The sequence below is a fragment of the Chelonia mydas genome, chromosome 5, assembly GCF_015237465.2.
Source record: "Chelonia mydas isolate rCheMyd1 chromosome 5, rCheMyd1.pri.v2, whole genome shotgun sequence".
Classification (NCBI taxonomy): Eukaryota; Metazoa; Chordata; order Testudines; family Cheloniidae; genus Chelonia; species Chelonia mydas.
The window spans coordinates 89,523,312-89,546,479 of NC_051245.2; the positions used below are offsets into that span (position 1 = coordinate 89,523,312).

General features: G+C 42.5%; 2 protein-coding genes across 12 annotated transcripts in view; both read left to right on the forward strand.

The window, feature by feature from the left end:
* HNRNPK (heterogeneous nuclear ribonucleoprotein K) overlaps positions 1-2,864 on the forward strand; it is a 26,319-nt gene extending 23,455 nt beyond the window's left edge. For 5 of the 8 annotated variants that reach the window (XM_027827864.3, XM_027827863.3, XM_043547323.1 and 2 more), the window contains 4 exons: positions 805-826; positions 904-986; positions 1,409-1,578; positions 2,334-2,864. In XM_027827864.3, the coding sequence (XP_027683665.1) occupies positions 805-826; positions 904-986; positions 1,409-1,578; positions 2,334-2,367 (309 nt within the window). In that variant the 3' untranslated portion in view covers positions 2,368-2,864. The remainder of the gene's footprint in view (positions 1-804; positions 827-903; positions 987-1,408; positions 1,579-2,333) is intronic. The other 3 variants (XM_043547324.1, XM_027827866.3, XM_043547326.1) reach the window with 1 other exon arrangement.
* A 2,049-nt stretch (positions 2,865-4,913) lies between these two features.
* Positions 4,914-20,604, forward strand: C5H9orf64 (chromosome 5 C9orf64 homolog). Of its 4 annotated transcripts, none has more exons than XM_007065527.4 (5): positions 4,914-5,210; positions 5,484-5,830; positions 7,268-7,527; positions 18,334-18,529; positions 20,132-20,604. In XM_007065527.4, exons 2-5 carry the CDS (start codon positions 5,494-5,496, stop codon positions 20,362-20,364), a joined length of 1,026 nt encoding a protein of 341 aa, XP_007065589.1. In that variant the 5' UTR covers positions 4,914-5,210; positions 5,484-5,493; the 3' UTR covers positions 20,365-20,604. The 4 variants fall into 4 exon arrangements, with proteins under 4 accessions (XP_007065589.1, XP_027683668.1, XP_037757710.1 ...); XM_027827867.3 differs by having other exon boundaries at positions 5,053-5,210; positions 7,346-7,527; XM_037901782.2 differs by lacking the exon at positions 4,914-5,210 and adding an exon at positions 6,684-6,788 and having other exon boundaries at positions 5,692-5,830.
* The last annotated feature ends 2,564 nt before the right edge of the window (positions 20,605-23,168 follow it).

Sequence of the window (23,168 nt, forward strand, 5' to 3'; positions counted from 1 at the left end):
CGACTTACAGCTATGTACCGATTGGGCTGCAAGCAGGCCGCAGGATGAAAACCATTGGCCTAGACCTAGGCAGAGTGAGAGGAGGGCTGATACGATCTGCAGATTCAATAAAAGTCACATATTTGGGCTCAGAAAAACGTTGTAGAGCACAAGAGCTGTCGTCATACCAAGTAGTTTAAGTGGCTTTGAAATGCTGGGGTTTTCACTTCTGAGTCATAAAAGTTCTGATCTTGGATCAGTACGTCACTATTGTGAGATGTCCATTTGGTATCATATCTAAATAACATTATTAATTCACATTCTTTTGTTAACATACATATCCAGATCCTTGGTGTCATTGCAATCTCAGTCCCAGATGTTTCTTCCAGAATAGGGCTGAGGTACATAGGCTGGAAAGATCATGCAGAGCAGTCGTTTTCTTTCTGCATATGCTTTTATGGCACTGTGGTGTTTTTCTTTGTCCAGAATGGGGTTAGTCTTCAGATGGTATGTCTACACAAAAAATCACGGCTGGCCCGGGCCAGCTGACTCAGGCTTGTGCTGTGGGGCTATTTTATTGTTCTGTAGACTTCTAGGCTCCAGCCCAAGCCTGGAAGTCTACAGAACAATGAAACAGCCGCACAGCCTGAGCCTGAGTCATCTGGCATAGGCCAGCCACAGGTTTTTCTTTGCTGTGTGGATATACCCAGAGTTAACAAATCAGCGCCTTTAATGAGTGCTAAGTACATTTGCTACAAACGTTTCTCATCTAAATGTTTGATTCATTAAATAAGAACACTAAACCTTTTTCTTTTTTTCCTATAGTTTGAGGGTGGGTCTGGATATGGTAAGTTTATATTTATACATTTTACGCATGGTTTACTGCTTATTATTATAAGGACTTGATGCATACGTTTAAATCAGACTATTCTTATGCAGGGGGTCGTGGATCATACGGTGATCTCGGTGGACCCATCATCACAACACAAGTAACGATTCCCAAAGATGTAAGTATTTTATTCTTTTTGTAATAGCTCTCTAAAACATCTTGCCCAGATTGTACAAATGAACCAGAAATATTTCAGATGCTCACCCTTTTTCTTTCTATGCTGTATACATTTTTCCAAACTGCCACTCTTTGATTATTTGATGTTCATTTTGTCGCTTCATTTTACAAAAATAATTAATAGTAAAACTTAGTATTTTACTGATCTTGAGCAATCAAAATAGACTTGTCAGCTTGATTTTTTTGCTTAGTCAATTTGACTATTTCTCAAAAATGCTGCAAACAAATGGTGGCCACAAGGGAGCAATTTCCGTTGGCACTCTAAAAAATCATAGAAACTACTGAGAGTAACACCTTGAATTCTGTAACTGCTTTTACAGGGAAATTTTATATTAAAATGTAAATGACTGGCTTTTTTTCTAGTTGGCTGGATCTATTATTGGGAAAGGAGGTCAGAGGATCAAACAAATACGTCATGAATCAGGGGCTTCGATCAAAATTGATGAACCTTTAGAAGGCTCAGAAGACCGGATAATAACTATTACAGGCACACAGGATCAGATACAGAATGCACAGTATTTACTGCAGAACAGGCAAGTTGAAGTTTTAATGTTGCACTCCCACTAAATTCTAAAGCTCTTCTTCTCTATTTATATGATGTAGCTTTTAGAAGGCAGGGTTTTAAAAATATCTATATAAGGACCTGACTTCTACACTTGGTAGTTTTGCCTTTTATTCTCTTTTGTTCTCCATTCTTACTAAAATGAAGACGCCCTCAAAACTAATCTTGCTGGAAGACGCCTTAACCAAGCAGTCCTCTCATTTCTCTGGTGAAAACTGCTGCAAAAACTACTTCTAATAAATTATATAGAGCCTGTAGAAAATATAGAAGATTTCAGTGGATGTTGGTCTAGTTCTGTGTGGAAGACTAGTGATTTTGTTGTTTTTAGATAACTAAATCGACAACAAATCGCAGTCTGCCATATGGCACAGGCCATCCCTCTACAGGACAAGTTGAAAACGATTGGTGCTGTTAATGCAGCATTTCACACCTTACTGGCATTGCCTTGTCTTTTCTGCCAAATATTAACAGCTTTAGATTTAATTTGCTTAATTTTTCTGTATTAACATGTTGGCTAACTAGTAAATATTTTGTAATAATAGATTTGAATGTTGAACTTCAGAGTACTAATGCTTAAATGTGAATTAAACCTTTAGTCTTTAAAAAATATGCAAGTGTTTTGAGAACTTGTAATTTTGATTTTTTTAAAAAAATGTGTGTAAATATTGATGCAAAATGTATGTTCAACCATTCTAATACATGCTTTTTTTTCTTTTTCTTTTATAGTGTGAAGCAGTATGCAGATGTTGAAGGATTCTAATGCAAGATATTTTTTCTTTTTTATAGTGTGAAGCAGTATTCTGGAAAGTTTTTCTAAGACTAGTGAAGAACTGAAGGAGTCCTGCATCTTTTTTTTTTATCTGCTTCTGTTTAAAAAGCCAACATTCCTCTGCTTCATAGGTGTTCTGCATTTGAGGTGTAGTGAAAGCTTTGCTGTCCACCAGATGTAATGTTTTAGTTCCTTACAAATATTTGGGGGGGAAACAGGGTGGTGCGCGAGACTAACATTGGAATTTTGAAACAGCAGCAGAGAGAGTGGTTTTTATTTTTGTTAGTTGGTGGTAATCTGTAATGTTTTTCTGTAACTATTGTGAACGCCCTGCTTTATGTACACTGTATTTTTATTTTATTTTTTTTTTTGAAGGGGGAGAATATTAGTAGTCCATGTTTCTGGCATCCATTCAGAGCAGTGTGCAGAATGTAATGCTCTTTTGTAAGAAATGTTTTATGATTTTTAAAATAAATTTAGTGAATCTATACTTGGTGGTCATTTTTTTAGATATTCATGAAGGTAATATCTAAAATTGATGCTCTTCTCCCCACCCCCTACCTCCCCCCCTTGCAAGAAATTGTAATTGAAAATTGCTGTTAAGTTCTTCTGCTTCTGATACAGACTTGTGTTTTGGCAAATTAAAGTGTATTGGTGAAAATACCATGATTCAAAGCTTTGCTGCTTGGGAATAAATTGCAACATATGCAAAAGTTGGGTTGGGTTTGGGTTTGTTCCAAGTGTTTGTCCCTACTTATCTGATTTGCAGCACATTTGTCTATATTACTGACTGTATGTGAATAAAACCTTTAAAACTTTGTGATATCTGAGTTACAATGTTAGATTCCACCTGAAGTCTGGTCATTGATGGCCTTGCTGTATCAAATAACACTGTTATAGAGATGAAAGATGGTGTACCTCTAATAAATACATTCTGATTTGTTTTCACATCTTTCAATTGTATGAGGTAGCCACTTCTAAAGAATTGGGAATTTGATAGATACTCTGTAACTTGTAAAAATATCCTGGTTTTTCATTGTGTACAGGCTTACATGAAACACTTGTATTGTTTCCCTGTTAAATGTTGGATTATGTAGGAAACGTGAGAAATTCAAAAAATGATAAAAGTACCTCTGGATATCTCATGTACCTTGGCATTTGTAGTGATAGTTTACAAGTTTTAATTTCACTTCCTAAATAAAAATAAATGGAAAAAAAAAAAACCTATCCACCTTACACACGGCTGGATCTGATAAATCTAGTTTGTGTGGATGCTTGTTTTCATTACTGAGACATTTCACTTCAGCCACCATCCCAAACAGCTATCAACACCACTTGTGGCAAAGATGTAGATACTAGAAAGCTGGTTATTGTGTGTAGCTGTTCTTACACATGCATTACTCAATCCTACTTAAACTAGAGCAGTTTTTATAGAGAAAACAAGAAATTGTCAGCTTCTTCATTAAAATCAATATAAAGCAGTGGTTTTCAAACTATTGTACTGGTGGACCCCTTTCACACAGCAAGCCTCTTGAGTGTGACACCACCCTCCCCATGTAAATTAAAAACACTTGTGTATATATTTAACACCTTTATAAATGCTGGAGGCAAAGCGGGGATTGGGGTGGAGGCTGAGTGCTCGTGACCCTCGTAATAACTTCACAGCCCCTTGAGGGGTCCTAACCCCCAGTTTGAGAACCCCGATATAAAGCATCAGTAGTGCTTTGGGTCTGTGTTAATGCTGTAAGTAGTTATTCCACTGAATAGCAGAGATGGGGTTGCTGGTATTTTCTGTGCAGGAAATGGTAGTGTCCAACTATATTTTATTAAACGTGGACTATTTCACAATACAGTGTAAATGAGCCTGAAACTGGTGTTACAATTGTTAGCCTTTGCAGGCACATGGGCCGGTTGTCAGGTAGACCAGTGATTCTCAAAAGTGGGTTGTGACTTCATTTTAATGTGGTTGCCAGGGCCAGCAATAGACTTGCTGGAACCCAGGGCGGAAGCTAAAGCTTGAGCTCTACCCCTTCTTCCCTCCCTCTGCCCCATGTAGTAACTTAATTGTCTGAAAGGGGTCACAATGCAATGAGCTTTAAGAACTCTTGGGTTAGAGTGACTTGCACGTTGCAGGCCACAGAATCTCATCTATCTTTTCCTGAAATAGACCCATAACTTCTGTCTCAAATCATGATCTAAAGGCTTTGAGTTATAGAGAACATAGTGTCTTGTGTCTTTCTGACTACCAGAGGCTAACAAACGGCTTCTTTGGGGGAACATGACGCGGTATTTTGTTCACTTTCCTTAAGCCTCTTGTAGGCATAATAACGCTTTAAAATAAAGCACGTGCTTTCTGTGTTCAAATCGCTCTGCGAGTAACTGATTATCCGTGCTGCAATATAATTCCCTCAAAACTGCCTTTTTCTGCCTTCCCCGCATTCTCCTTTACCCCCCAAATCAGCAGCTAGCCCCTCTCACTGCACCAGGAGCTACAGCGAGGAAAAGCGTTTGGCAGAAGCTCCATAGAGTCCGTAAGGCGGAGTTAGCGCCTCACCGCCCTCTGATACAAACTGCTGTAAAGGCAAGGCCAGGCCGAGCCCCCGCTCCGTTAATCGGCTCTTTCTTGCAGCCTGTGTATTGGCTCCGAAGGGGCGCCCCGCGCCTTGTCCTCTCGCCGCTATTATGCGCATCAGGCAAGTCCTCATTGGCTGCTGAAGGTGCGACGGCTGGAAGAAAGGCGGAAGGGGCGGGCCGTGCGCCGCTGTTTCTCGTTCTGCGGGGTAGCGTCCTTGTTCTGTCCTCTCTCCTCGCGAAGTGCCCGCGCGTCTGCCCAGGTAAGCAGGGAGCCGGCTCGGGGCGCTCGTCCCCGCTGCAGCAGCGCCCGCCTGGGGTGTTAAGCGTGGGCGGGGGGCCCGGCCGCGGGCGTTAGTCCTTCCTTTCTGGTACGTTCTGCGGGGAGAACTGCTCTGGCGGCCTGTAGCTAACCACGTGCAAGGGGCGGGGCCAGCCTACCGCGAGACCTGGGCGATGCTAATCATGGCCCTGTTCGCGCTGGGCCCCGTCACGCCCCTGGGTGACTCTGCGTGTTTCTCTTTCTCCGTCGCCAGAAGGAGAGCCATGGAAGCGTTCCTGTCCCCTAAAGACTCTGCCAGGTTCATAGCCGAGAGCAGCCAAGACGTGCTCGTTGAAGAAGAGGGAGTGAGGAAAGTTGCAGAGGCTCTGTTTGACAAAGTCTCAGCAAAAGAGTTCAGTTTGGCTGGCTGGAAATCTCTTCACGAACTGAACCCTCAAGCAGTGAGTGATGATGCAGTGAACTGGGTATTTCTTGCAGATACCCTTAACTTTTCCTTTTGGTCTGAACACGAAGACTGTAAGTGTCTGGTGAAGTACAGAGGCAAGATGTACAGTGGTTACTGGTCTCTTTGTGCTGCAATCAACAGAGCACTTGATGATGGTTAGTGCATAAGTACTCTGAATTGTGGTGGGGCAGCATGGCTGCTGTATGGTTGAGTTGCTTATTTAACTAAAAATCTACATACCAGTTATCATTATGATGGGGAAGGAGGAAATTCAAGACTGTCTCAGAGTCAGTTTCAAAGTTACTCCTTTATCCTGCAAATACATGGAGGTGAGCAGCTTAGTATACATGGGTAGTCCCATTAAGTTCACGTGAGATGAAATAGAAGGACTCTAATAATACCTATTCTTACAGGAATTAAAGTAAACTATTCAATCATGTATGTGCAAAACAATTTCTGTCTTGGGTTATATTTTTTCCTATTAATTATACTTTTGACAATTACGTAGTTATGCATATGTGACTCCTGTTATTTCAGATACATACTTTCTAAAATTAATTTTATATTTTTGTGATTAACAAGTAAACCTTGTCTACGCTGAGACTTTTAGGGAATTCTCTCCTGTTAATCTAACACTAATGCAGCTCTTGCAAGTCTAGAAACCGCAGTAATAGAGGCAGAGAGTCCTGTGGCATCTTATAGACTAACAGACACATTGGAGCATAAGCTTTTGTGGGTGAATACCCACTTTGTCGGATGTATGTAGTGGAAATTTCCAGAGGCAGGTATAAATATGCAAGCAAGAATCAGGCTAGAAGAGGGCCTCATCCTCCCTGATTGAACTAACCTCGTTATCACTAGCCTGGTTCTTGCTTGCATATTTATACCTGCCTCTGGGAATTTCCACTACATGCATCCGATGAAGTGTGTATTCACCCACAAAAGCTTATGCTCCAATATGTCTGTTAGCCTATAAGGTGCCACAGGACTCTTTGCCACTTTTTACAGATCGAGACTAATACGGCTACGCCTCTGATACTTGACACAGTGCCTGGTGTCGGCTGGTGCTTCCACAGTTGCTATCACTGAAGGAGTGCTAGCCCAATGGTGAAGGTATGGCGAAAAATTCTCTGTGTGGGTCTAGTTAAATGTCATAATGAAGAAACCACAATGAGTGCATACAAATAAGGGGAAAGTTGTAAGAGTATTTTATGTGGATTCAGAATGACTGGTGTAAAAAATATGAGTAAGAATCAGGTGCTGATATTTGCATGGGAATATTATTTAAACCTCAAATCAAGTGTTGAAGACTAGTAGAAATGGGGAAAGACACAGAAGAAAGAGAAGAAATGTACTATGATGACCTGCTATTGGGAGCTGTTATGTATAGGAGTCTACAGATCTAATAAAACACTGTCTCCATTTAAAACCAAACTTAACAGTTATCTGAACACTTGATTCATCTTAATTTGTAAACATTACTTTCTAGTGTACAAGTGTAATATAACCACTCCAATCCTCAGTGTATTATTACTTCGCAAATGCCTATATAACATGACGTTCTAAAAGGTTTTGTTTTCCTTTTTCTGAAGGAATACCTATTACCAGTGCGGCATATTATGCCACTATGACACTTGAGCAGGTTAGACATGTATTTCGCTCTGACACAGATGTCCCCATGCCTTTGATTGAAGAGAGACATCGTATTCTGAAAGAAACTGGGACAATTCTGCTTGAGAAGTTTGGAGGCTCTTTCGTCACCTGTGTTAAAATGAGTGAGAAAAGTGCTCAGAAACTACTGCGTATAGTAGTCGAGAATTTTCCTTCTTACAGAGATGAGGCTACATTTAAGGTAAGTTAGTTCTGCTGGGGAATTTTGAACTTCAAAAGAGCTCACTTATTACTGAGCGTACCCCAAAACTATTGTTAAGCTGTCCATGAAAACTTTTTTTTTTTTTAAAATGACAACAGGTCAAATTTTGTCAGAATTGAGGTCTTGTGAAAACAAGCTTCCATAAAATCAAAGACTAATAGAAATGCTGCCGTGAAATCGTTTTATTTTTGAATTTCAGTAGTAACAATTCTGCTGTGTTTGCAATCCAAACATTATAGCATGGTGCTAGTGCTTGAGAACCTGAAAGTGAAATTGACTAATCAATTTTTGCTGATGTTTGTCTCCTGTAAAAAGCAAACAGCATGTAGTGAAAAGCAAATCTGATATTTTAATGGGTTTTTAATAATATTTAATCATTAGTAATAAAGGGAACTTTTTTGTTTTTTTTTAAGAAATTAATTTTAAGATGTGGTAAAATTGTTTTTATGTATACAGCCAACAATAGATAACAAAATTACAAGAATTACTTAAAACTCACTTGCTTAACTAAAGCCTTTGTGCTCCTTGAAACCCAGTAGGCCGGGGTGGCCAACCTGTGGCTCCGGAGTCACGTGCGGCTCTTCAGAAGTTTTATATGTGGCTCCTTGTATAGGCATCAACTCTGGGGCTGGAGCTACAGTCGCCAACTTTCCAATGTGCCAGGGGAGCTCACTGCTCAACCCTTGGCTCTGCCACAGGCCCTGTCCCCACTCCACCCCTTCCCACCCCCTCCCCTGAGCCTGCTGTGCTTCCACTCCTCCTCCCCCCCCCCCCCCCCCCCCGCCACCCCCCCCAAGCCTCCTGCATGCCACGAAACAGCTGATCAGGAGGGAGGGGGAAGTGCTGATTGGCAGGGCTGCCAGTGGGTGGGAGGCGCTGGAAGGGGGAACTGACAGCAGGGGGTAGGGAGAGCTGCTGATGTATTACTGTGGCTCTTTGGCAATGTAATTGGTAAATTCTGGCTCCTTCTCAGGCTCAGGTTGGCCACCCCTGCAATAGGGACTGCCTTAATTACTTGCACTGATAAATAACTCCTGTACTAGTCAGTGATGCATTCCTTATGGATGATGCACACTTTTCTGAGTAAAAGCACACAGTTTATTTTCCTTCTTCACCGTTCTTGCTATTGTTTGTTTTTGTATTGTAGGAGTGACAAGGTTCCCAGTCAAATCAGGGTCCCATTGTACCAGGGTCTATATAAACACACAGGAAGAGATGATTCCAGCCCCTGAAAGTTCATATTCTGCTCCCACTAACTCTATTTTTCCTTTTATCTGAGGGTATGTCTACGCTACCAAATTAGGTCGGTTTTATAGAAGGTGATTTTATACAGTTGATTTGTGTATGTGCCCACTAAGCACATTAAGTCAGCGGAGTATGTCCTCAATACCGTGGCTAGCATCGACTTACAGAGCAGTGCACTGTGGGTAGCTATCCCACAGTTCCCGCAGTCTCCGCTGCCCATTGGAATTCTGGGTTAAGCTCCCAATGCCTGATGGGGCAAAAATATTGTTGAGGGTGGTTTTGGGTACATGTCGTCAGTCGCCCCTCCCTCCGTGAAAGCAACGACAGACAATTGTTTCGCGCTGTTTTTCGTGGGTTACTCATGCAGACACCATACCATGGCAAGCATGCAGCCCACTCAGCTCACCGCTGCTGATGTGAGCATTGTTAACACCTTGCGCATGATCCTTGAGTATGTGCAGAACCGGGCTAAGAGACGACAGCACGAGGACGATTGTGATGAGGACATGGACACAGATGTTCCTGAAAGCATAGGCTGTGGCAATTGGGACATCATGGTGGCAGTGGGGCTGGTTGATACAGTGGAATGCCGATTCTGGGCCCAGCAAACAAACACAGATTGGTGAGACCGCATAGTGTTGCAGGTATGGGATGATTCACAGTGCCTGCGAAACTTCCGCATGCATAAGGTCACTTTCCTTGAACTTTGTGAGTTGCTTTCCCCCACCCTGAAGTGCAGAAATGCCAAGATGAGAGCTGCCCTGACAGTTGAGAACCGAGTGGTGATAGCCCTGTGGAAGCTTGCAACGCCGGACTGCTACCGGTCAGTCGAGAATCAATTTGCAGTGGGCAAGTCTACTGTGGGGACTGCTGTGATCCAAGTAGACAGTGCGATCACTGATGTTCTGCTATCAAGGGTGGTGACTCTGGGAAATGTGCAGGTCATACTGAATGGCTTTGCTGCAAGGGGTTCCCTAACTGTGGTGGGGCGATAGATGGAACACATATCCCTATCTTGGCACCGGACCACCTTGCCAACCAGTACGTAAACCTCAAGGGGTATTTCTCAATGGTGCTGCAAGCACTGGTGGGTCACAAGGGACATTTCACCGACATCAACGTGGGATGGCCGGGAAAGGTGCATGACGCTCGCATCTTGAGGAACTCTGGGCTGTTTGAGCAGTTGCAAGAAGGATCTTACTTCCCAGACCAGAAAATTACCATTGGGAATGTTGAAATGCCAATAGTTATCCTTGGGGACCCAGCCTACCCCTTGCTCCCATGGTTCATGAAGCCGTACACAGACAACCTGGACAGTAGTAAGGAGCAGCTCAACTATAGGCTGAGCAAGTGCAGAATGGTGGTAGAATGTGCCTTTGGACGTTTAAAAGCTCATTGGTGCTGTTTGCTGACTAGGTCAGACCTCAGCGCAACCAACATTCCCATTGTTATTGCTGCTTACTGTGCGCTCCATAATATCTGTGAGAGTAAGGGGGGAGACATTTATGGCGGGGTGGGAGGTTGAGGCAAATCGCCTGGCGTCCGATTTTTGAGCAGCCAGACACCAGAACGATTAGAAGAGCACAGCTAGGCACGTTGCACATCAAAGAGGCTTTGAAAACCAGTTTCATGACTGGCCAACCCTCGACCCCTTTGATCACAGCTGGCAAAGGAAATGAAGTAACTATTATTTTGAAACCATGCATTCTTTATTAATTTAAAAAAAAAAAGGGGGGGAGATAACTGACAAGATAGCCCGGGTGGGGTGCGGGAGAAGGGAAGGACAAGACCACATTGCTTATTGTAGCCACAACACTACAAATCAAAACTGTTTTGTTTGAATGACAGCGGTCTGTTGCTTGGGCCATCCTCTGGAGTGGAGTGGCTGGGTGCCTGGAGCTCCGCCCCCCCCCCGGTGTTCTTGAGCATCTGGGTGAGGAGGGTATGGAACTTGGCGAGGAGGGCAGGCAGTTATACAGTGGATGCAGCGGGGGTCTGTGCTCTTGTTGGCTTTCCTGCAGCTCCAACAGACATTTCATCATGTCCGTTTGCTTCCCCCATTAGCCTCAGCATCGCCTCCTGTCTCTGTTCTTTGTGCTCACTTAATGCTTTCCTGGCCTCTGCCACTGATTGCCTCCATGCATTAAGCTGTGCCCTATCGGTGCGGGAGGACTGCAGGAGCTCGGAAAACATGTCAGCGCGAGTTCAGTTTTTTTCGCCTTCTAATCTGCGATAACCTCAGGGACGGAGATGATAGGGGGATCATTTCTGAGAACAAAAGGGAGACTTTCACATGAATGAAGCGATTCACAGCAGACAGCATATGTGCTTTTAGGTACAAGGTCACATTTTGCCTTTTGTATTGAGCACCTGCTGGTATGGTGACATATCACAAATGGCCGGGCAACAGAATTCAGTTTCCAGGCAGCCATGGTAAGCCTTTTGGTACGTGGGGTTGGCTTCTTACACCTTCATAACATGTGGGAATGGTTTCAGACTGCAGCGCCATCCTTTCCCATAGCAAGCAATGCCGGTTGGGCTACACATTTAGAAGAAGGGTCTGCGGTTTTTGGATGGATGTGCAGCACACAACTCCTCCCACCCCGCTGCATCATTTATTCTCTGGGATGATCCCTTCACCCCTTGCCCCGCCACTATTCTCTGGGATGATCCCTTCTAGGCAAGCGCAAACAACCCAGCATGAACAGTGTCCTTTTACTGTTCCCTTACAAAAATTCCCCTATTTCAGCCGGGTGGCCATGAATGATATCACTCTCCTGAGGCTACTACAGAAAGATAAAGACCGAATGTCGCTTGAATGTGACCAAAACCCAGGACCATTCACTGCCATGCTTTGTGCTGCAATGAATCCAGACTACTTGCTACTGTCTTGGCGTGGTAAAGTGTCCTACCATGGAGGACGAAATAAGAGAGCCCTCCCCAGAAATCTTCTGCAAAGACTTTCAGCGTACCTGCAGGAGAGCTTCATGGAGATGTCCCTGGAGGATTCCCGCTCCACCCCCAGACACGTTAACAGACTTCCAGTAGCTGTACTGGCTGCAAATGCATCCCATTTGCCCTGAAGAATTGAAACATTAAACACTGTTTCTTTTAAACACTGTACTGTAGTTACAAATGTGCACTCTCACCAGAGCTGCCTTCTCCAGCTTCAGGGTCGGGGATCCCGCCTTCGGAGGGTATTGGCTCCAGGGTGATGAAAAGGTCCTGGCTGCCAGGGAGAACGGATTCACCACTTGCCTGCTGAGCATTCTCCTCATCCACAAAATCCTCCTCCTTGTTGCATGAGACTCCCCTCTTGCAGGTGTCCATGGACAGTGATGGGGTAGTGGTAGGGTCCCCCCCTAGAATGCCATGGAGCTGATCATAGAAGTGGCAGGTATGGGGCTCTGACCTGGAGTGACCGTTTGCCTCCTTTGTCTTTTGGTAGGCTTGCCTGAGCTCCTTGACTTCCACGTGGCACTGCTGTGTGTCCCTGTGCGATTTTGGCATATATATTATCATTTCTTCTTTTTGATCGGAGTTCAGCCTGCACAGATTCTTCTCCCCATACAGCATTCAGATCCAGTGTCTCCCTTTCAGTCCATGCTGGAGCTTGTTTGCGATTCTGGGGGGACTGCATGATTACGTGCTGCTGAGCTCACCACGCTGACCAAACAGGAAATGAAATTCAAAAATTTCCTGGGGCTTTTACTGTGTACCTGGCTAGTGCATTGGAGTTCAAAGCGCTGTCCAGAGCGGTCACATTGGAGCACTCTGGGGTAGCTCTCGGAGGTCAATAGCATCGAATTGCATCTGCACTTCGACCCAGCAAGGTCGAGTTTAGTGCTACTCCCCTTTGATGGGGAAGAGTACAGAAGTCGATTTTAAGAGCCCTTTAGGTCGACGGAATGGGGTTGGTTGTGTAGACGCATTCATTTTAAAATTGACCTAACATGGCTAAATTCAACCTAACCCCATAGTGTAGACCAGGGCTGAGACTCCAGGGTTTTTTTTCCCTTTCTCCCCATTTTTTAAGGATTTCAACAGCCACGGAAGAAATTTTTATTTTAATGGAGTATAACAATTGACCCCAGCTGGGGATCTGCCCCTTGACTCCTGTGGATTTCAGTGGGTGTTGCATAGATGAATATAAAATAGAATTGACCCATAATGTTATACTTCTGCTCAGTAGCTCATCTCTACAGGGATGGAGCAGAATGAAACACAGACTCATAAAAGGAAAGGGCTGCTGTACAGGAAATTGGGTCTGGTCAGTTTTGTTCATTTGTTGGCATCTCCTGTCTATACTGGAGCTTGGTCTGTGCTAGCATGTTCTGTCCCGGGAGTCAGAGCAGGTGAGCTGCACTGTGTTTAGTCCTGTCTATACTAGTACTCGGCTTGAACACCACATGTGAAGACCTGCATGAGCATTTGTGGTAATACGTGCAGTCTTTTCAAGATACCTTTTTTGATCACCTTAACTGGAACCTAAAGCATACGGACAACATGCAAAGAGGAAGCAAGCCAATAAAGTGCAGAATGGTATTTTATAACTGATTTTTTTTTTTTTCTCTAGCTTGCCTTCAGTAAGTGATGTTTTATTTCTTTTTGTGGCTTCCTACTGAGAAATGAGATGTCTTCTGTATGGGAAACATTTCCACCCAGGTTGGGAGGTAAAACTCTGCAGATAAACTTTCGAACTCTGGGGCTGCCCTGACCAGGGACAGAGACTTTTGGGCCATTGGACTTTTGGGACTTTGGGTGATTTTGGGTTGCTGGACTCAAGAACCCAAGGGAAAGGACACGCCCCAATTTGCTTGGGGTGGGTTTTTGCTCATGGGTTGTGTTATGAATCCTGTTGGTGGTGTTTCCCCAACATAATGCCACATTGTTTCTCTCTGTTATTAAAAGGCTTTTTTTGCTACACTCAGACTTCGTGCTTGTGAGAGGGGAAGTATTGCCTCTTGGAGGTGCCCAGCGGGGTGGTATATATTTGTCACTGGGGGGGGGCCTCGAGCCGGTTTTGCATTGTGTTATTGGAATGGAACCCCTAGATACTGAACCCGGCCCTTGTTGCTGCCAACTCTGATGGGCAGAAGGGTTACACTTACAAACGGGCTATTGTTAGCTCTAGCACGGTCAGAATGGTATTAGCAACAAATGCTTTAAGAGTTTCCTTTTTTATACCTTTTTAACAAATAAGTGATGTCATTGCCAATTATTGGACCTCTGCTAAGGCCAGATGGAGTTTCTTTTATAGCCAATTATTTACTGCACCTGGTACCCAATTAACTGTTTTATTTCTGTTATTTAGCCTGAATCTTAAATAAGATAACACTGGTATTTGAAGGGTCACTATTTCTTCTACATTTACATCAGCCATACAAAGAAGAGCAACAACTCTATCTTTTTTTACATTTAGATGGTTAAGCCAGATAATTGCATCTGGACTAGCAGAGTGTATTGTTGTGATGCCTCCTTTTGTATTTATGAATCGGGCATTGAGTTGTTATATGTTCCATGGTCTGTTCTGGGTGACCCCAGTTGCACGGTGGAGAGTCTTTAATTTTCCATTTGTACAGCAAGTATCTGCATCTGCCATGATTTGTGCGGATGTGTTTTGAGTTTCCCATGAGCTTCGTGGAAGATCAAAACCAGGGGTCTTCTGCATTGGATCTTTCACAGGGCATTTATCTGTGACTTTTTTTATGAATTCCTTTCTGCTTTCTAAGCGTCATCAGGGTTGAAGTCACACTGGTTGAAGCTTAAATGCGTGGGTCCAAAAGTGCTTACGTGACCTCAAGCGGTGGTGAGGGATGGTGTTAAGGTCCTGGTGAATAGAAAGACTTCATTTTCGGTGGTCCTCTGGAATTCCCAAAGTGTTGTGGCATTGCTTCCCCATCCATTTGCTGCAACATGCAACAGTACTGGCAGCCAAGGTGTTGGGGTTCACTTGAGGATTGCAGTGATGCACCGCATTGTAGTGTTCAGTTGGACAGTAACAAGTTGAATATCGCTACTTCTGGTCCATACCAGCACACAAGACTCCGCTACAGAGTACACAAGGACTGTTGTCCCTAACACTGATGGTGATGCTCGCCTGCTTGTACTTGCCAGTTTCTGGACCAGGTTGACCCTTGTCTTTGTCTTGGCAATTACCTTCTTCAGATGGTTATGGAAGGTTAGTGTGTGATCCAGCTTCACTCCGAGATAGGCCAGAATGGGGTCATGACATAGTGTTGCCGCACAAGAGTTACTACACGTTTCACAACAACTCTTCTTTCTCATGGTCTTATTCTTTTTGGTCATTTTGTTGGATCTGTTGCTAATATCCCAACTCAATTTAAAATCATAGTTCATCCAAATCTAATGTGGGCCTATATTGTACAAGAGGTCCACCCTAACTATTTTCTGAACTTACTGTGCTGTTCACTTTAAACAGTTCAAAGCATATTCTTTCTCCTTCCATCAGATATATTTCTGATTAAAGGATAAACACTTTACTGGAAAGTGATCAGCAGAATATGCTTCTTATCTATGTAATGACAAAATATGTTTATGTAACCTTCACAAGAGTCTGAATGCTTAATGAGTCTTGCATTATAAATAGCAGCTGCAAACAAACTGCAGAATGAAAATCAGTCACAAACGCTGCCATTGCACCATAAACATTTACACGATCAAAGGCTTTGCATTAGTGCAATAAACTCTCTGTTTTTTTTGCCAGGCAGCTCTGAAGGTGGATGAAACACTGCTGCCCAAATTTATACCCTGATTGTAACAAAATCAGTGCTACCAGTTGAGAGACAGTCCTAGTTTTCACATTATCAACATTGTTTCCGTGGCAGAAGACTGAGGTGTCACAAGGCAGGACCATGACTGTGATACAGGATCAGGAAGTAGCAGAGAATGAAGTTGGGTGGGGGAGGAATCTGAAAGCAAATCAAATTTCCCTAATAACACTTAAGAACAAAAATGTAATGTGCATTAGTGTCTCACGTTTGTATTAAAAAGTATAACTAAAATAGACTTCAGCTTTACTCAGTCATGCTCTGATTTTCTAGGGGAATTTTTAAAACTAAGACAATATGTCCCCAATTCGATGGGCACAAGTTTCACAAAATGTACTACATACAAGACACTTCGTTGCTAAAATTACAGACATCAGAGTCCCTATTGTCCGTATGTTCTTAAAGGCAAACTACAAACCAAAAAAGTATGTCCTTTTTTGGTTTTGTTTGTGCCCTTAACAATATTAATAGACTGCCCTCCCCCTCTTCCACCCCCCTGGCCCAAAAAAACAAACAAACAAAAAAACAGTTGCTGTTAGACTACAATTAAGCAAGAACTTAAGTGCTTTGCTGAACTGGGAGCCAGAGCTATATTACTTGTGAATCACTGTTGTACTCAAAATCATTGCTGTATTTGAAATGTGTCCCAGATTTTTGAGATTCACACTGGAGGAGTCTCATGCCTGCCAGTTAAACCATGGAATCCTTTCAAAGCAGTGACCCATGAATGATGCATATACGTATCCCTCGCGTCCAACATTCTGGAACTGTAAAATCCTCACTCCCTAACAATCCACCTTTTCCCTGATTTGGTGCTATAAGCATTATCATATCTTAAATGCTCAATACACTGCTTTGTTAGCAGCAACTAGCATTGGTAACATGGTACTTAAGGCCTCTGTCTGACTCAAGATTAGATCTGTTGGTAGGTCAGAATTAGTAAGGGTTCTGATGGTTCCAGCTGTTTTTCCTCTTTTCATTGGGGAGTAGGGATTACCATCCAATCCCTCAATGGACTTCCACTGCCAAAACTGATAGTTGGCCCAACTTCCCTCTGAAACAATCTGAGAAAGCAGTTCAAATGGTAACACTATTTCCCTAAAGGTATATGCTTCTTCCGGGACTAACTGCCACCAACAACCCTAGTTAATTCTGCTCTGTCCAGCTGACAAGTTATGAAGGCTTAGAGGGAGATGGGGTCACTGTGGTAGCATTTTGGGAAGGATAAAAGTGCATGCATGCCAGGGCATGAAAACTACTATCACAGTCTAGCTGTACTTTAATTTCTTTCTTTTGAAAAGAGAAGTGCTGGAAATTGTTTATATACAAAGTATTATTTCCTTACATAGAACCTTACATATACTTTGAGTAGCATTTAAGTGAAACACGATAAGATTCTAAGATGAGTATTTCTTTAAAAATGGAGGGGGGGCAGCCATGCAGGATGAGTGGAGGATGGAGAGAGAGAACTAAAAAAAAGCACACAAGTGTTGTGCAGTGAAACAGACTTGGCACTACTGATCTCTTGGTCCTTTTGGAGTTGGGCACAGAGCAGCGAAAAATATGCTCTATTCGCTGGAGTAATTTAAAGCCCTTTTTAGAAAAAGAATAATTTTCTTGCTGTCCATTGTGAATTGTGACAATTTGAGGGGAGGGGAAGTGGAAGAAAAGTATTCAGAAATGTAATAAAAGTCCCGTCTTATTTGCTAGTATTCTATAGTAGTCACTTCAACAAACAAACCCTATTCTGCCATAGCTGTATTTTAATCAGATCTAGTTTTATTTTATAATAAACGTATTTATAGTTATAAGACCTATGGCGCCAATCCTACAAAGGCTTATGCACATTTTTAACTTTACACTTTGAAGTCAATGAGACTGCACACAGTGCATTAAAGAAAGCATGTGCGTAAGTCTTTGCAGGATTGAGGCCTAATACAAAAGTATTTTTACAATTACTGAAATGAGTGTTTCCTCTCTACCCCTGTGTAATTGGCGAGATGTATGGAATGAATATTAAGTGTTACCTTCACTAGACTTGTTTGATCAGTATTAGAGGCACACAGTTGAACTCGATGTACCAATGGTCTGATCCAGTAAGATGCTCCCTATGTTCCTTTCCTCCGGATAAAGCCTTGGGTGAACTCTAGGGCCTCTGAAAGAAACTTTGTATTAACTGGGCTTCACGTAATGTAACTTATGGGCAATAAACCATTGTCACTCAATAACCTGATATTACAGTAATTCCCATGGACAATAAACCAATATTATTCAAGTTTCAGAGTAGCAGCCGTTTTAGTCTGTATCCACAAAAAGAAAAGGAGTACTTGTGGCACCTTAGAGACTAACACATTTATTAGAGCATAAGCTTTCGTGAGCTACAGCTCACTTCATCGGATGCATCAAATGCTGTAGCTCACGAAAGCTTATGCTCAAATGAATTTGTTAGTCTCTAAGGTGCCAAAAGTACTCCTTCTCTTTTTGCAATATTATTCAATAACCTGATATCACAGTATGAGTTCCACTTCAGTAAGTTCAGGTGTATTTCTTGTTTAAGGGGTTTTTGCATATAAAATTTGCATTTGGTTCTACAATGTTTTTATTGGAATGTATAGGAGGATACTGTGTTCTGTTTAACTAGCTATCCTTAGTTGAGTAAGCATAATAATCGTTTCCTTTAACAAAATGAAGTCTCTGAATACCTACGTCTTTCAGGTGCCTAAACAGTTGTGTTCTTGTTTTCTGTCAGGGTAAAAAGGTGTCTTTTTATAAACGGGCACAAATACTAGTGGCTGATACCTGGAGTTCATTGGAAGGGAAAGGAGATGGCTGCTTCAGTGACATTTCTAGTCTGACTATATTTGCTGACTATAGGATCCCTCAAGTCCTTGTTCACCTGGGAGCAATGAGATATTCTGATGAACTGATGAGGAAACTTCGTGAAGGTTTGCAACTCCTTTATTGCATCAAGTGTGTTTGTGGTTCATCAGCGTTTATGAATATTAATTTTGTAGCATAGAGATGATTAGCATCTATGAAAGAGGTGTATATAAGGTTTTCCTTTTGGTATGCAGAGTTATCCTCCAGTGATGAGGGGAGAGTGGGAAAGTACATTCTCTAAAGATCTGGGATGAGAAGACCGCCCCCGTCATCCTTACATAAATATTAAACTTTAAATTTATTTGGATTAAACACTACTAAGTCTGGATTTAAAAGGATGTATACCAGTTGAACACTGAGCATCTGTAGGGCTGGTGCCATTTTCAACAAGGTTATAGCTGCCACTCCAGTTTGTGGCTTAAAGCAGTGCTTCTCAAGCTATCTGATGTGGGAGACCGGCAATTTTTTTTTTCCAATGTGCGCACAGACCGGCACCGGTCCGCGGACCACCACTTTGAGTAGCACTGGCTTAGAGTATGTCTACATTGCAGTTAGACACCTGCAGCTGGCCCATGCCAGCTGACTGACTCACATGGCTTGGGCTAAGAAGCTGTTAAATTGTGGTGTAGACATTCAAGCTCAGGTTGGAGCTCCAGCCCAAGCTTGAATGTCTATACTGTAATTAAACAGCCTCTTAGCCCAAGCTCCGTGAGTCGAAGTCAGCTGGCATGCGCCAGCCACAGGTTTTTAATTCTAGTGTAAACATACACTTAGTGAGTCCCTTCCTGAACTTGAAAAAACAAAAGGGTGGGGACAGTCATTTACCTCGACCTGCTAACAGCTACTCTGTGTGTGTGAAAAGAACAGTAATATAGAAACATAAAGGTATTTTGTTAGTTATTATGTAAACCTATCAATGTAAAGTTAAATTCTGAAGACCATATAAGCAAATTCTCTCTGGAATCATAGTAAAGGCATAGCTATTGTAGTCATTAGAATAAATGGGTCCCTTTACATCTGGCAGTCCTTTAGTCATGTCCACTGACAGCTGCCTCTATTCTAATCTGTAATGTGTTTTGTCAGTACATGATAGCACACTTTTATATCCAGCAAATACAGCTTCCTTATTGTGTTTTTATTTATTTTATTTATTGAGTCTGTGGTCTTCTAGTGCTGGGTGATATTCTGATTCTGTTGCTATACAGTGGTGGATACATAATTGTCAATCTCTTGTCAGAAAAAGATAAAGACTGGAATTGCAAGAACAGGAATAAGGTGTATTCATAAATGTATGCAGCTTGCATAGCACCTGCCTGCAGCATCCTGACTTTGAATAATGCTGTAGTATTTGGATTTGCTTGTATATCAACCCTTCCCTCATCCGTGGCCACGTAGTGCTGTATTTTAGAAAAAACTACAATATATAGGACATCTCAATAGATGGGAGTTTAACAATGCAGCAACTCATAAATATACACAGAAAAACGAAATCCCTAGAAAATGCACAGGCTGAATTTTCTTGATTTTTTTAGTGCAGTATATTAAATCTGAAACTCTGGTTTATATTTAACTATATGTAGCTTAAAGAGAAAGTGTGTACCATTCTGTGACTCCTGTCTTCTGTTCCACTGAACATTAATTGAAGTGCTCTCTACTCTGTTCTATAGGAGTAATGCTCCATTCTGGAGATCAACAAGAAGTGGAGATCCGAGGTTGTTCTATTTGGTGTTGTGGATTGATTTGTGATCACCTACTGGAACTTTATAAGAAGAAAGGACAAAACATGAGTGACAGAATCAATGCAGTTCTTCTTGATTATTATCTATGGGACTATGCCCGGGATCACAGAGAAGATATGAAAGAAATTCCAATTCATCGTGTACGTTGCATATACTACTAACAACACCAGTTTTATAGATCTCTCACTAAAGCATCCTGCAGATTTGTTACTTAATTTGTAACTTTTTATATACTGATTTGAAGCATTCAGCAGAAAGTTAAATACCTATTCTCTGATATATTAACACTTTGTCCATCACTGCAGTTGTGTAGTAGTACTCCATAGAGTTCACATTCAGGGAAGGCCTATTTTTTGTATTCAGTAAATAATTGTGCTTGAAATAAAACCAAGAGATCTGGATTTATATAATCAAACTTTATTAAAGTTGAATCAGCGGTGTATTAACGCCTAGGCCAACAAGGCCTAGGCCTAAGGGCTGCAAATTTGCAGGGGCGGCAAATTTATAATAGCAGACGGACACTGCTTCCCCCGGTGCTGGTTCGTGCCCTCTGCCCCTGGCCCAGCCCTGCCTCCTCTCCTGAGCGTGCGCCGTGTTTTTCCCCCCCTTTCTCCCCTCCTTCGTGAAGCTGTTTCGCGCACAAGCAGTGGCAGGGAGAAGCAGGACCTGGCGGCACGCTCAGGGGAGGAGGCGGAGGTGAGCTGTGGCGGGGGGGCTGGGAGCTGCTCGTGGGGGAGGGCGGCAATTATTTCAAGGCTTGGGGGCGGCAAAATCATTAATCTACCATTGAGTTGAATCACTTGATTCAGTAAATATTGTAAATTTTAAACATCGCTGCATTTTCATAGGCACACAGGGCTGGAAGAGATGTTGAGAGGTCATCAAGTCCAGCCCCCTGCACTCAGGCAGGACCAGGTAAACCTAGACCAGTCCTGACATGAGTTTGTCCAACCTGTTCTTAATAAGCTCCAATGATGGAAATTCTGCAACCTCCCTTGGAAGCCTGCTACAGAGCTTAATTATCCTTATACATAGAAAGCTCTTCCTAAATCTCCCTTGCTTCAGTTTTAGACCATTGCTTCTTATCTAACCTTCAGCTCACATGGAGAACAATTGATCAGCATCCTCTTTATAACAGCCCTTAACATATTTGAAGACTTTATCTGGTTCTCCCTCAGCCTTCTTTTCTCAAGACTAAACATGCCCAGTTTTTTTAACCTTTCCTCATAGGGCATACTCCCCTGTATTTACACCCCGCACGCTACTGTAATATTTCTACAAAGTGTGCCTTGTAAGGTATCATTTGAAAACTCATAATTTGCTGGTTAGTATTGACCTGGTAAGATGTGTGGGAGTATTGATGCGAAGTTATAAGATTTCCCCCCTGTGGTGGTGGTAACACATGCCCCAAACCCCACAGCCCTGCCCAAACAGATGTTGGCAAACTTTCTTGACTTATGCAGTTGTGATACACTATAACCACTGGATTCTTTTCAGCAGTACTACGGCTTAGCCAATTATTTCCTATTTTGTAGTTATGCATTTGATTTTTTTTTCCTTCTTAAGGGTAGTATTTTGTACTTTTATCTTTATTGAATTACATCTTGTTGATTTCAAACTAGTTCTTTAATTTGTCAAGGTCATTTTGAATTCTAATCCCATCCTCTAAGGTACTTGTAACCCCTCCAACCTTGTCATCTGCAGATTTTGTAAGCATACTGTCCACCCCATTATCCAAGTTTATTGATGAAAATACTGAATAGTACAGGACCCCTGCAATATCCCACTACGTATGCCTTCCCAGCTCAACAGTGAACCATTGATAGTTATTCTTTGAGTACAGTCTTTCAACCAGTGGTGCACTCACTTTATAGTAATTTAATCCAGATCACATTTTCCTAGTTTACTTGCTTATGAGAATATCATGTGACTGCATCAAAAGTCTTACTTAAATCAAGATACATCTGGTCTACTTCTCCCACACCTCCACTCACCCATGCAGCTAAAGAATTGGTTTTTTTACCCCTGAAAGCTTATGCCCAAATAAATCTATTAGTCTTTAAGGTGCCACCGGACTCCTTGTTGTTTTTGTGGATACAGACTAACATGGCTACACCTCTGATAACTCTGTGTCTGTTTTCTTTTGGCCATAAGATGGCTCTTTTGTAATTTGTGTGTCTTCTGCAGCACTGAGAACATTGTCATCACTTCAGTTAATTAACCAGAGCTAGCTTTGGTTTTTTGGTGGGGGGGGCTTTTAATTAATTGGAAAAACCTCAGGCTGGTACATTTAGTTATAATTATGGTAGAGCACCATAAGCACAACAGTGTAAGACACCTGGTACTGTAATGTGATCTGGTGGCAAAATACCAGCTGAGTTGCTGTGCAACCCATGACATGGCTGTGTAACATGATGGTTGACTGTGATGGGGTGGGGTAATATGTAAGTTATGATGACAGGCCTGGTGGCAGTGTAACACCTGCTAGGTGAAATGGAGATAGGCAGCAGCATAACCTGTAGCAAGTGGCAACTGATGAGGGGAGATAGATGCCATCCTGCCAACTGTTAATGATTTTATCACAAGTCTTGCAATATTTGGTGGTTTATTTAAAGCCACAGTTTCTGGAGCCAATGATTGCGAATCTCAACTTTATTTTTTGTTCTTAAAGTACAATTCTAATCCCGGGGAGGGGGAAGTGTGCAGAGAGCAGCTCGATCAGGATGGCCCTAGGCTTGTCCCTCCACCTACCCCTCTCCAGCAGCTCAGAAAGCAGATGTGCCAAGGCATAATTTTTTTTTAAAGACCGAAAAAAACAACCACTCTTGTCTCGTGATATTTTGAGGCCTGATTTTTGAACACGTGGCACGGACATGGCCATTGGAGACCTAGCCTGGGGTGAGTGGCTCCAGCTCAGGGGTCGGCAACCTTTGAGAAGTGGTGGGCTGTGTCTTCATTTAGTCAC

Coding starts and splice junctions, on each gene's coding strand:
- C5H9orf64 (XM_007065527.4), top strand. CDS start 5,494: ATGGAAGCGTTCCTGTCCCCTAAAGACTCTGCCAGGTTCATAGCCGAG. Junction 7,528..18,333: donor GAGATGAGGCTACATTTAAG/GTAAGTTAGTTC, acceptor GTTTTCTGTCAG/GGTAAAAAGGTGTCTTTTTA. Junction 18,530..20,131: donor GATGAGGAAACTTCGTGAAG/GTTTGCAACTCC, acceptor TCTGTTCTATAG/GAGTAATGCTCCATTCTGGA.